Source organism: Mchenga conophoros, linkage group LG6, assembly GCF_057382185.1.
Source record: "Mchenga conophoros isolate Kocher_MC1m ecotype Shallow Benthic linkage group LG6, M_conophoros_male_GT1.1, whole genome shotgun sequence".
Classification (NCBI taxonomy): domain Eukaryota; kingdom Metazoa; phylum Chordata; class Actinopteri; order Cichliformes; family Cichlidae; genus Mchenga; species Mchenga conophoros.
In genome coordinates this window covers 42,751,737-42,765,515 of record NC_140531.1, presented here as the reverse complement: position 1 = coordinate 42,765,515, position 13,779 = coordinate 42,751,737, and the positions used below count along the sequence as shown (strand labels likewise).

General features: G+C 48.3%; 2 protein-coding genes across 4 annotated transcripts in view; one reads left to right on the top strand and one right to left on the bottom strand.

The window, feature by feature from the left end:
- The window catches only part of LOC146573396 (striatin-like), a 35,211-nt gene extending 33,162 nt beyond the window's left edge, over nt 1–2,049 (bottom strand). For all 3 annotated transcript variants that reach the window (XM_085278222.1, XM_085278223.1, XM_085278224.1), the window contains exon 1: nt 1,687–2,049. In XM_085278222.1, coding sequence (XP_085134348.1) covers nt 1,687–1,905 — 219 coding nt within the window. In that variant the 5' untranslated portion in view covers nt 1,906–2,049. The remainder of the gene's footprint in view (nt 1–1,686) is intronic.
- Nucleotides 2,050–3,304: 1,255 nt separating this feature from the next.
- Nucleotides 3,305–5,589, top strand: map1lc3c (microtubule-associated protein 1 light chain 3 gamma). Its single transcript, XM_085278266.1, has 4 exons — nt 3,305–3,467; nt 3,539–3,594; nt 3,671–3,777; nt 5,273–5,589. The coding sequence occupies exons 1-4, from the start codon at nt 3,314–3,316 to the stop codon at nt 5,433–5,435; spliced, it is 480 nt and encodes a 159-aa protein (XP_085134392.1). The 5' UTR covers nt 3,305–3,313; the 3' UTR covers nt 5,436–5,589.
- The last annotated feature ends 8,190 nt before the right edge of the window (nt 5,590–13,779 follow it).

Sequence of the window (13,779 nt, the reverse complement as noted above, 5' to 3'; positions counted from 1 at the left end):
GCTCAGCGAGGACAGGTGGGACTGACCCCAGACACACGAGGCACTCGCTGGGAGGCAGCCGACCTTTGCGCCGTTACGATTGTTGGATCTGATCTGTGAGCAGTGAAAGCAGGAAGCCCAACAGGAGGCTTCTTTTCACCTCCACGTCTGCAGACACAGCTCTGACCTCGCTGGTCCTACAGGGAGTGGAGGACATCTCTGAGTTTGGATTCAAAACTTCACCCCTGACTGAGTGAAAAGAAGGACTGTGCTAATGACGCTAACCCAACTGGTTTTGTAGGATGACTCTCAGAAACAAGCAAAGAGCTGAGCGTCACAGGCTACGTTTGTCTGTTATTAAAAACATGTTTAGTGTCAGTGATCCGGAATAATGGGAGGTATATGAGCCATTTTATTTTCCACAGGATAATAAACTGAAGAGGCAGTGGACACCAATAATCTGCCGCCTGTCGCTAAGTGGCTCAAACTTTAATTAAAAGGGATGTTTGTTTTTTTGTTTGTGTTTAAATTGTCAAAATAAACTAAATCTGTCATCAGAAAGCAGCGCTATGATGTTCTGACTCTGCTCTTCAACTCCTGCAGCACGGACACTACTGAACATTTTAAAGTGAAAATGTTTTTGTTGCCTTTTAAATGCTTTGACTCACTTTGCCACTGCAGATATGTTGAATTCATTTTTGAACATGACCTCTGACTGTATGTATGCAGACCTCCCTCTTTTAAAGCAGGATAAAGAGCCCTGCATGCTGTCCCACGGAGGCTCTGCTCCACACTGAGAGGAAAACACCGGCAGGGTCTCGGTTTAAGGTTGCAGCTTTTAAATCTGCACACAAACGTTTCGTGACTGGACGGGATCACGCAGCGTGCACGCGCCCATTATCGGTATGCATCCATTATCGGACACGTTTAACTGAACACACACTGATCTTTGTGGGACAAAGCCCTCCTGGGGCGGTTTGGGAAACTAACCGATTCCGGTAACCAACCAAAAAACAACAACCCACAAACAAAAGCAAGCACGGCTCTACGTGCACGTTTGCCCCGCTCAGGTAAACCTGGCACGTCTCAGGTGAGCTGGCTGCGGACACACGTAAGCTTGCATGACAGGTAGCTGCTCACACCCACACAGAGCCGGCTGGAATGACTGAAATGTCACCCGCAGCTAGCCTGCTTAGCAGAGAGCGCAGCGAATACAGCATAAGGCGAAACTGCCATTTAAATATTACGCAATTCTCGCACATCCCGCTTGACATTGGGAAACGAACAGTAAAACCAGTACCGAGCACCGCATCTAGAAACAGTGGAATCAGAGCGTGAATTCGGCGATAACACGATTAGAGAAGAAGCGCTTACAAACACATAACATTATGTTACTTAATGAATGTGCGTCATTCTGCGTATTGAGCCCCGTGCGCGACAAGGCACATGCAAACTGCACCTAGCCTCCAAAAAGTTAAAAACATTACACAAAAACATACGTTTTATTGGCTTAAACCTATGCCGAATTAAACGAAAAACACTTTCTATCAAAGTAAACTACAACTTTTACTTTACTCTGACGATGTATTCACCGATAATCGATTTTAAGAACAATTTCCACATTCTCCAATGGACTTCGGTACAGCGCCTCTCCGTTCTGCTAGCAACCTCAACAATGAAACCCCTTGCGACCGAGAGGCTGCTTACCTGCAGCTCGGCCCGCTCCACCTCCCACTGGGCCCTCTCCACCTCGAAGCGGGCCCACTCATGCTGGAGAAAGTGTAAAATCCCCGGGATGCTGTACTGAGCCCGGGCCGCCTCTCCGCCGCCGTCCCCGGGCTGCGGAGCTTTAACGTTCCCCGCGCCGGGTAAGCCCGAGCTGCCGCTGGTGTTAAAGAAGACACCGGGGCCCGCCTGCTCATCCATGGCTGGACCGTGAGCGATGCGGGGCGGCTTCAGTCCGGTGCTGACTCCCGCTTCAGTGAAATATCCTCCGCAGGAAAATGCGGTCCATCAACCGAACAACTCCTGCTCGAGCCAGCTGTCAAAGCGGCGGAGAGTCGAGCTGCCGGAACGAACGCAGCAACCACATCCTGTCCGGATTTTCAAAATATAATAGCTGAAGCGCTCTTATTATTATTGTTGTTTTATTTATTAAAATAAACATTAAGTAAAAAATAAATAAACAGATCTGAATTCTGTTTGAATGTATTGGATGTATTTATTATTTTCCTGTTGATTTCAATATCAATTTAAATAGTAAGCATCCCCCATTCATAAACTGCTGTTAACTTTAGACTGGCCCAATATAAATAGACTCAAACGACAAAGATAATAATAATAATAATAATAATAATAATAATAATAATAATAAGAAGAAGAAGAATACAAAGAGACAATAACAGCAAAATAGGTTGGAAAACAGCACAAAAACTATACATTGGTCATCAGTGATCAGTTAGAATCATAAGTATTCTTTTACGGTCAGTAATTCATTTTTTTCTCCAACAGTCGATGTGAAACAATTCTAGAAATTCAAACTGCCCTGCCCTGAATGTTCCTGCATGGTTGGCTGGTGGCAGGTGATTGGCAGAGGAAGGTCCAAGTGAAGAAGAGCGCCTGTTACGTAGTCAGTTTGCTATGATTTACCTTGATCTGGTTCAGGTTTATGTACCCGGATGATGCTGAAGAGGAAAAGAAACACATTATTTTTCTAAAAGCTGGTTGTTACAGCAGCTAATTTTAAAGACTAGTCGCCTATAGAGCACAGTGGCTGAAGGCAGCCTTGGTTCCCTTCCATGGAGCATTCTCCCCTTGCTTGATTCTCTGCCCAGGACTCCTGCAAAGAAAAGTCTCAACCTCAGGAGGTTCACTGTGTGGTTACCCCCTCCCCCAAGCTGTGTCATCAAGGTTACATTATAGAGGTCATGAGTTGTTAAGAACTCTGTCTTCTAAATATCTGATGTGATTAAATTTCAAGTTTTTAATCCATCATCCATCTGCTTCTCTGGCTGTGGCTCTCTGCGATGGCAGTTTAACGATCTAACCCAAGAGGCATCTGAGGCAGATGCTGAACCACCTAGGCACCTCAGCTCCTTTCAATGTGGAAGAGTAACAACTCTACCACAAGACAAAAACATGTGGTAACTGTGGTGAACAAATTCTGTCCTTAAAGAAAAACATTAAACATTTTCTAAATTCTCTCAGAGGCACATTATCAATAATCCTGTTTAATAACCAGGATGAGGGGTGGAGGGGGCTGTCTGCTGCCCTTGGGCCTAAAAGCTGCTGGGGCCGGCCCTGCTCCGCACTCTAACCTAATTCAATTGCGCTCATGCGGCCATGTGCTAATCAGCTGATGCGCTGCAGCCTCTATTTAACTCGCGCTCGCTCCGTAGCATGTGGACCCGGCTCTACGTCACGTACCATGGCGTCGCGCGAGAAAAGTCAGCCGCACAGCAAACCGTTCAAGCTGAGGAAGAGTTTAGGTAACCGGCACCGCCGCGAGCAGCAGCAACACTGATGTCCAGCAAACTCACTGTCTCTCTTCTGTCCACAGCAACGAGGAAACGGGAAGTGGCGGGCATCAGGGCCAAGTTCCCCAACAAGATCCCGGTAAGCGCGCGGTGGGGCTCACGCGGAGTCCGAGAAGGTGTGTTTTATGTTCTCACCCACTCACTGCGCCTTGCAGGTCATCATCGAGAGGTACGACAAGGAAAAGTATCTGCCTCCGCTGGACAAAACCAAGTTCCTGGTTCCGCAGGAGCTCACCATGACGCAGTTCCTCACCATCATCAGGTACCGGTACCTGCAAGCTTCACTGAACACATGCTGGAGTCCTTTAACACGAACTCGGAGCTCAACAATACTCATGCCTCAGTTCTACACTGAGGAGAAATGTTTTCCTGGTGAATTCATCAGTTAATGTTTATTTTAAAAATGAGAAGCTTTTATTCCAGACTCTTACGCCCCCCCCGGAGCACAGGTGTTAAACTCCAGGCCTCGAGGGCCGGTGCCCTGCAGGTTTTAGATGTCCTTGATCCATCACAGCTGATTTAATGGCTAAACGACCTCCTCAACATGTCCTGAAGTTCTCCAGAGGCCTGGTAATGAACTCATCATGTGATTCAGGTGTGAAGCCCCAGGGTGATCTAAAACCTGTAGGACACCGGCCCTCGAGGCCTGGAGTTGGACACCCCTGACTTGGAGTCTTTTGCTCTTTCACTTTTATTGACCCCTTTGTTGTTGTTTATGCTTACACAGCAGGATCTGTGACGGCCATGATGGCCTGAGGAAGCTGCTGTGTAAACATGAAGTGACAGGATGTGTCTTAACAGTTAATCCATGTCTGTCAAACCTTAGACCTCTGTAATGTCTGTGAGAGTCTTTATCACTCAGTGATCTGACTCGAGCAGAGAGCGCACAGGCTGGCTGCTCAAGCCAATCGAGGAGCTCTGTCTACTCACAGAACCTGAGTTGCGTCCAGTAACTGTTTGTCATTTGGAACATTGAGTTTTCAGTAGTTGTAATCATGTGAACATAAAGACACGTATTGTAGTTTTATTTTAAGAACACAAAGGTCTGGTGTCTCAGCCTCGCTGCCCCACAATCGTACCCACTGACTGTAACGTCTGGGTGTCGATAAAGTTCTGTGGGAGTTTCCTGAGAAAGCTGCACACCAGCTCCACATGCTCAGGTTCACTGATGGGCTGATTTGGCTTTAGTGACTTGTCCTGATTGTCAGAAATGAGGCCTGGATATCAGACCTCAAGGGAAAGAGCAATTGGCTCATCTAACGGTTGGATGATTCCCCCCTCAGAGTATGAATATAGACGCTGAAGCAAATCTTGTTGTGAGTGAATGAGTTTTGGGCTCTACTTAGAGTCTGATCAGAGGGTCAAAGTTGTGGCTTTGGGGGCAAATGTTTTGGATCGTCTCATGTTTTGTGGTACATGATCGTATCTTTACTGAAGCCGGTGCTCCAGCTGCAGTCGCTCATCATACACTTGCTCCTCAGTCTGACAAATGGAGCTTTTGCATAATCTTGGCTCTGACAGATGAATACCTGTACAAGCTTCACTTTAAACTCAGCCCTCGCTCAGTTTCCATGTGCTCCTCCCCCCAGTGTGAGCACGAATGCTTGAAATGCTCGAATCATAGCTGGAATCTGCACATGGCTGACGCGTGCTCGCCTCACTGAACAGCTGTGCTGGCGTCACTGTTGTGCTGATGCAGCTAACAGCCTGCAGGCTGACTCTGATTAATGGTGGCTCCTTCTGGCTCCTCCCCTCAGGAACCGCATGGCGCTGCTGCCCAGCCAGGCCTTCTACCTGCTCATCAACAACAGAGGGCTGGCCAGCATGTCGCTCACCATGGCTCAGGTGTACAAACAGCACCAGGATGAGGACGGCTTCCTCTACATGACCTACGCCTCGCAGGAGATGTTCGGACGATGAAGCTCGTCCTGCTTCAGGTTTTATTCCCGTTACAGGCTGCTCGCCTCAGCTGCTGTAAATACAAAAGAGTGTATATATTGTAATTTTTGTTCTACACGCTGATTGGACGAGATGGATTTTAATCGTGTTCATCCAATAAATATTTTGATGTTAAGGAATGCTGCTGGTTCATGATTTCTGCTTGTGGATGGAGACACTTGGACTCAGCACCACATGAATCGTTTCACCTTCTCACTGTGAATATTTGATACTTGAAGCTTTATAAAGAACTGTTTGTTTCCTGTTAACAGGAACTGGTTATAATTTCAGTCTTAGAGCTTGGTGTGGTTCCACTGTGTCCAGCAGAGGGCAGCATCACTGTACCAGGAGAGCAACATGACGGACAGGAGCTCTGCAGAAGATCAGAAACATAAGTGCAGACTGTTAATGAGAAATGATGAAGTAGAGCAGCATATAAACTGAACTGAAGCTGTAACCGATGTGATGATTCTGGTGGCTGACCTTGGCTCAAATAAGAGGGTGAAAGGTCACAAACAGAAGTCATCTGTATGTTTAAGGCATGGCTATTCAACTACGAAGTTAGTTGGGCCAGATTTTCAAACCGAGGAATTTATCTGGCATGTATGTATATGAAGCCAGTAAGCAGCAGATCATGATCAATTTCAAACCCACACAACTGTATTGGAAAACAAGTAAAAAAAAAAAAAAATTTTTTTCATTCCTTTCCCCTGTAAATCTGGTGACCTCACAAATGCACACCAAAAGGTCCATTTAAACAAAAAAGGGAGCTATACCTAAACTATTTTTTGCACATTTGAAATGATAACAAACATTTTGATAATTCCCTTTAAAATTGAAATATTTTGCTGACCACTCACTGTTCCTGCCATGGATACAGACACGCTTCATATCCAGACCATTTTCCTGAAGAGCTTAAATCTTCTCAAACATTATTTGGCCAGCTGTGTGTCCCTCTAACAGTAGTAAGCTGAGCAATTTCCCATCCAAAAAACGGACATATACGCACAACTGTGCATTATCAGTTCTGTCTGATCTCCTGCTATAGACATTACATCAGTTTTCTTCAGGTCATCTAACAGCATTTCAAACTCATCTGACGCCAGAACTTCAACTCTACGAATATTTGAACTGTCCTACGGGAGTAAGTTTTTAATAGCAGGTGTCACACTTTAATTTTTTCATCACTTTTCACCACATCCACCACGACCAGCATGCAGTATTTCACTGTTTCAGAGTCTGTGAAAGGCCTTTTCTTCTTCGCCAAGAAGCAAACACGAAGGGAAGATGCTGCCGTGCTGCTGTACAGCCCAAGAGAGATGCTGCCGCTCTCTCTTGGGCTGTACAGGACCCTCACCATGGTGTATACAGTGTTATATTAATATAACACTGTCTGCAAATATGATTAAAAAAAAATCCACAATCTCAGGTTCCTCCTCCGTCAGAGAGGTGACATTCAACGTCCCACTTGTCAGTCTGGACAGCCACGACCACCACCCGACACACAATAACGTCATGAAAGTACATTTTAAAAAAGGGCAATGCAAACATGGCCAATAACTGTCATTATTGGCCATGTTTGCATTGCCAACCATCATTCTGATGATCTGCAAAATGATTTGATCTAAAGTATGATTAAAGTTCAGCCTGATTAATATAAACGTCACTGACAATTACTAATATATTGGAAAACCAAAATCCTTCCCACTCAGTTGTCTTTCTGTCCAACAGCTCCTTTTCTTGACTTGTAAGAGTTTGATGTAATGTGTGCTGGTCTGAGCCTGAGAGAAAACAAGTAAAAGTCTGTGGCTTTACAAGCTTTACAAAATTAAGCAGATGTGACACAATTTCAGTTTTTTGTTTTTACATTTTAATAAATAAGTAATGATAAATATATCAGAGCCACTCTCTTCTTAAAAATCAAAACCCCCCAAAAGAGTTAAATGAGTAACTGTTGGGCTACCTGGTTGTTGACCAGGTGTTTTGAACTTTTTATCTTGTTCTCATTATGGCTGCATTTTAAGGCCGATTACGTCACAGCGACGCGACGAAGGCTGTCCAAATTCGTAGACTCCTCCTTTTCCCCGAATTAGAAGGATGGGTCGGGTGTGTCCTTCGTGGCCCACCATATCCCAGAATTCATAGCTCGGCCCAGCCAAACTCCAGTTTCCAACAATGGCGGCCGCTACTAAGTTTTAAAGTTACTCATACTAATTATCATCAGGGGGTCCTTTTGTCCCTCTGTAGGGGGAAACTCCCACTAGGTTTGTATCTGGGACTCTCCACCATTTGACCTTAGAACTGAAGAAGCTTCTCGGATGAGAGGTGAAACGTCTTCAAGCAACTTAAAGAAGTCCAGACGCTTTTCTTTGCAAGCTCCTTTGACTACGATGACCTGGATGACTGAGAACCATCAGACATTTCTTCGATTCCAAACCCCAGCAGCTGTCTATTGTAAGTTTTGTGTCTACTAAAATAAAAATAAAAGCGTTCCAACATCTCACTTTTTTTTTTTATTCAGGCATACAGTACATGCATACTATTTTTATTAATAGAGATTATGCTTGTGTTTCAGTCATGTAGTGATTGTGCTTAACTGTATGAAGCTTATTAAACATTATGAAACAGATGACATGAGAATTTTGCTAAAGTGCTTGAGATACTTTTTTAAATTATCTTTTTTCTTTAAAAAAATCTACTACATCATGTATAATTTTCTTCATGTCATGTGTAATTTCCATTGGAAATACTAGTCACAGTTAAATTAAGAGGGGAAGTAAAAACTCCGAAACGGAGATGTCATCAAGTGTGTCTGACTTCCTGCCACACAATATATGCTTACAACCACATTTCCTGGTTATCCAAAGCTCATCTCCCCACACGCGTGTATGGCTTAACTTTAATGGTTCACCATATGCAAGCACAGAATCCGAGAAGCTTCTTCACACAAATGGCCGGGGGTGGACATCCCTCAGAAGATAAGGACACCAGAGTCTCACATGGAATGTGCCTGCAGTTAAACAGCTACAGCTAATTACCTCCCCCAGCATCACAGATGTGTAGAGGATAGGGTTGCCAACCGTCCCTTGAAAAACGGAATCGTCCCGTATTTCGAAACAAAAGTACACGTCCCGTATTGAGCTAATAAGGGACGCACTTTGTCCCGTAATACAGTGAGAATCAAAAGTAGTCTATAACTTTTAATGGAATTAACGCTTTGTTTGAAAACATAATTCCCAGCCCCTCTCCTGCTTTGTGACCAATGAGCTGACAGCACACTTATGACGAGTATGACAATTCAGATTACCGCTCATCTCATTGGTCGAGGAAAGGTCGCTTATGGAGAAAATACCGGAAGACAACAGATGACCACAACAACCTAACCCTAACGCCGACACTGCGGTGCAAGTCTCGGATGACAGTACACCTAAAGCTGGGCAGACACTGTGCGATTTTTTCAGTATTCAGCTCCTGCTCAAACTGCACGATTGACTCGCAGGGGTTAGAAGTTCATAGGTCACGATGCAGGTCTCACACTATACGGCCCGATGCTCTGATGCGACCTGAGTGCTCACACTGTGCCTCCATAACGTGAAGGTTATAACAGAAAATCTGTCGCTTGCTCTCTGTCTTTCACTCACACAGACACACAGACCACCATCAACTTTGCTAAACTGCTAATGAAAAACATTGATCAGGCAGCTGTGATTAACCCTTGTGCTCCCCTTCGGGGCAGCCCCAGACCCCGGGGGTCCCAGAGTACCCCACCCTCAGTAGAGACGGGTGAATGAAAATGAAAAAATCCCCAGAACGATCATTTGGGGTCGTCGAGTGCCCCAGAGCGATTCTAATGGGTTTCGTCAGGGGATCGGGAAAGAAAATGTAGCACTTGGGGGCCACGCACAAAAGCTGCTGCGGCAGCGTGGGGGTCATTGATACCCCAGTACATGAAAATGAAGCATAATCACAATAATGATAATAATGATAATAATACTCCTCCTTGAATCGCTACCTTATCGTGGTGGAGGGGTTTGTGTGTCACAGGGATCCCAGGGGCTATGTTGTCTGGGGGCTATTGCCCCCTGGTAGGGTCTCCCATGGCAAATTGGCCCTGGGTGAGGGACCAGACAAAGAGCGATTCATAAGACCCTTATGAAAAGGACACCGAGGGAACAGTTTACCCTGCCCGGGATAGGGTTACCGGGGCCTCGCCCTGGAGCCAGGCCCGGGGAGGGTGCCTGAGGGCGAGCGTCTGGTGGCCGGGCCTTAGTCCATGGGGCCCGGCCGGGCACAGCCCGAAGAGGAGACATGGGCCCATCCTCCCGCAGGCCCACCACCCGCAGGAGGCGCCATAGGGGTCGGGTGCATTGTGTGCCGGGTGGCGGGCAGGAGCGGAGGCCCTGGCGGACTGACCCCCGGCTGCCAAGACTGGCAATAGGGACATGGAATGTCACCTCTCTGGTGGGGAAGGAGCCTGAGTTAGTGCGTGAGGTTGAGAGGTACCGGCTAGATATAGTTGGGCTCACCTCTACACATGGCTTGGGCTCTGGAACCAGTCTCCTGGAGAGGGGCTGGACTCTGTCTCAGTCTGGAGTTGCCCCTGGTGAGAGGCGGCGGGCTGGGGTGGGTATCCTAATATCCCCTCGGCTTGCTGCTGGTACGTTGGGGTTTTTCCCGGTGGACGAGAGGGTTTGTTCCCTGCGCCTTAGGGTCGGGGAACGGGTCCTGACTGTCATCTGCGCTTATGCGCCGAGTGGCAGTTCAGAGTACCCAGCCTTCTTAGAGTCCCTGGGGGGGGGGTGCTGGAGGGTGCTCCACCTGGAGACTCTGTTGTCCTGCTGGGAGACTTCAATGCTCACGTGGGTAACGACAGCGAGACCTGGAGGGGCGTGATTGGGAGGAACGGCCTCCCTGATCTGAACCCGAGCGGTGCTTTGTTATTGGACTTCTGTGCATATCACAGTTTGGCCATAGCGAACACCTTGTTTGAACATAAGAGTGTCCATAAGTGCACGTGGCACCAGGACGCTCTAGGCCATAGGTCGATGATCGATTTTGTAATTGTATCAGCAGACCTGCGACCATATGTTCTGGACACTCGGGTAAAGAGAGGGGCTGAGCTGTCAACTGATCACCACCTGGTGGTGAGTTGGATCAGGTGGCGGGGGAAGACGCTGGACAGACCTGGTGCACCTAAACGCGTAGTGAGGGTGTGCTGGGAACGTCTAGCAGAGGCCCCAGTCCGCGAGATCTTCAACGCACACCTCCGGCAGAGCTTCAACAGCATTCTGAGGAACACTGGGGACATTGAGTCCGAATGGACCATGTTCAGCGTCTCCATTGCCGAAGCTGCTGCATTGAGCTGCGGCCGCAAGGTGGTTGGTGCCTGCCGTGGTGGTAATCCCCGAACCAAATGGTGGACACCAGAGGTGAAGGGAGCCACTAGGCTGAAGAAGGAGTCCTATCGGGCTTGGTTAGCCTGTGGGACTCCGGAGGCAGCCGACAGGTATCGACAGGCCAAGCGGAATGCGGCTCGGGCAGTGGCTGAAGCAAAAACTCGGGTGTGGGAGGAGTTCGGAGAGGCCATGGAAAAAGACTTTCAGACTGCCTCGAAGAGATTCTGGCAAACCGTCAGACGTCTCAGGAGGGGAAAGCGGTTCTCTACCTGCACTGTGTATAGTGCTGGCGGAGCGCTGCTGACGTCGACTGAGAAAATTGTCAGGCGGTGGAAGGAATACTTCGAGGACCTCCTTAATCCCACTGACACGTCTTCCGAGGAGGAAGCAGAGTCTGGGGATGAGGGGAATGACCCGCCAATTTCCGGGGGCGAGGTCACTGAGGCAGTTAAACAACTCCTTGGTGGCAGAGCCCCTGGTGTTGATGAGGTCCGCCCCGAGTTCCTGAAGGCTCTGGACGTTGTAGGGCTGTCCTGGTTGACACGCCTCTGCAATGTTGCGTGGAGATCAGGGGCAGTACCTGTGGACTGGCAGACCGGGGTGGTGTTCCAACTACAGGGGGATCACACTCCTCAGCCTCCCTGGGAAAGTCTATGCCAGGGTGCTGGAAAGGAGAGTTCATCCGTTAGTCGAACCTCGGATACAGGAGGAACAATGCGGTTTTCGTCGTGGTCGCGGAACACTGGACCAGCTCTTTATCCTCTCCAGGATACTTGAGGGTGCATGGGAGTTTGCCCAACCAGTCTACATGTGTTTTGTGGACTTGGAGAAGGCATTCGACCGTGTCCCTCGGGGTGTCCTGTGGGAGGTGTTGCGGGAATATGGGGTGTCTGGCCCATTGCTACGGGCCATTCGATCCCTATACAACCGTTGCAAGAGCTTGGTTCGCATTGCCGGCAATAAGTCGGACTTGTTCCCGGTGGGTGATGGGCTCCGCCAGGGCTGCCCTTTGTCACCGGTTCTGCTCATAATTTTTATGGACAGGATTTCTAGGCGCAGCCAAGTGGCGGAGGGCTTTCGCTTTGGTGGCCTCAGAATCTCATCTCTGATTTTTGCGGATGATGTGGTTCTGTTGGCTTCATCGGGTGAGGGCCTCCAGCTCGCACTGGAACGGTTCACAGCCGAGTGTGAAGCAGCGGGAATGAGGATCAGCACCTCCAAATCTGAGGCCATGGTTCTCAGCTGGAAAAGGGTGGAGTGCCCACTCCGGGTCGGGGATGAGTTCCTGCCCCAAGTGGAGGAGTTCAAGTATCTCGGGGTCTTGTTCGCGAGTGATGGGAGAAGGGAGCCGGAGATCGACAGACGGATTGGGGCTGCAGCTGCAGTAATGCGGACGCTGCACCGGTCCGTCGTGGTGAAGAGGGAGCTGAGTGTAAAAGCGAAGCTCTCAATTTACCGGTCGATCTACGTCCCTACCCTCACCTATGGCCACGAGCTGTGGGTAGTGACCGAAAGAACGAGATCACGGATACAAGCGGCAGAAATGAGCTTCCTCCGAAGGGTGGCTGGCCTCTCCCTTAGAGATAGGGTGAGAAGTTCAGCCATCCGGGAGGGGCTCAGAGTAGAGCAGCTGCTGCTCCACATCGAAAGGAGCCAGCTGAGGTGGTTCGGGCATCTGACAAGGATGCCCCCTGGGCGCCTCCTGGGTGAGGTGTTCCAGGCATGTCCCACCGGGAGGAGGCCCCGGGGCAGACCCAGGACACGCTGGAGAGATTATATCTCTCGGCTGGCCTGGGAACGCCTTGGTATTCCCCCGGATAAGCTGGAGGAGGTGGCTGGGGAGAGGGAGGTCTGGGCCTCTTTGCTTAGGCTGCTGCCCCCACGACCCGACCCCGGACAAAGCGGATGAGGATGGATGGATGGATGGATGATAATAATAATAATAAGAAGAAGAATACAACACACAGACGCTTCTGAGTTTTATTTTATTTTATTTGAAATTACACTCACGATACAACTGAGGCAATCTGGAAGGCAAAATAAAAGTCAACAACGGGGTTGAATCAGCCTTTCAAGACAAACGAATCTCAGTAGATATGTCAAGAACAGGTTTACATGAAAAAAAGGTTTACATGAAAAAATATCAACAAACTGTCCGTGTTTCAGGCGCTCGGTGCTGTACAGCGCCTCCTGTGGACGAACGTCATAGAGCCTGCCTGAAACTAGGAGAAAAATTGAAACGGGAGTGGCAGCCACAGAGGGAAATGATGACCTATCCAGGCCATACCATCCGCCACGGTGCCGACCTTGACGTCGTCCGCTTCCATGTTGCGGGCGATCAGGAGACGCTGAATGGAAGGAATGAAACGAGGTGTGAGGAGTCTTTTCCTGATGCTGTAATAATGTTCAGCGTAAAAGTCATCGTCCAAGACTCGCAGACACTCGTGTTGTCTCTGGCTGGGGTGATTGGTCTTGCACTCGTTGCACGCTTCGGTGCGGTACTCGTTGATCACTCTGGCCCAGAGCTCACCTTTCCCTGGGCTTAAAGCTCCTTAATTACTGATGAGAGTCAGCTGCACAAAAGGGAAAGGCGGCACCTCAGGCAGAAGAGGTGGTGGGACACGCCCACACAGGCACCTTCAGGAGGAGGCCCTGCTAGGGCCGTAACACATAACACAACTTTATAAATATAAACATTTTAATATTGCATACTCTGTATATATTCCCACTGTGACAGTGTTGTAACTACTTGCACTTTATATTCTGACTACACCCACTCATAAGCTACATATGCACTTGTTTTACTTTACTATTTTCTATCTCAGAGTGAAGTCTATTCTTTATTTTAGTTAGTTTTTATTTAGTCGTGTGAGAGGAACCGGCAAAGTGAGAGTTTCATTGCTCTGCGTAACCACTTGTGTTTTGCGGTG

Excerpts from the sequence above, each read along its gene's own strand:
- map1lc3c (XM_085278266.1), top strand. The coding sequence starts at position 3,314 with ATGCGGCCATGTGCTAATCAGCTGATGCGCTGCAGCCTCTATTTAACT. Across the intron at positions 3,595-3,670 it reads AGTTCCCCAACAAGATCCCG|GTCATCATCGAGAGGTACGA; the intron begins GTAAGCGCGCGG and ends TGCGCCTTGCAG. Across the intron at positions 3,778-5,272 it reads CAGTTCCTCACCATCATCAG|GAACCGCATGGCGCTGCTGC; the intron begins GTACCGGTACCT and ends TCCTCCCCTCAG.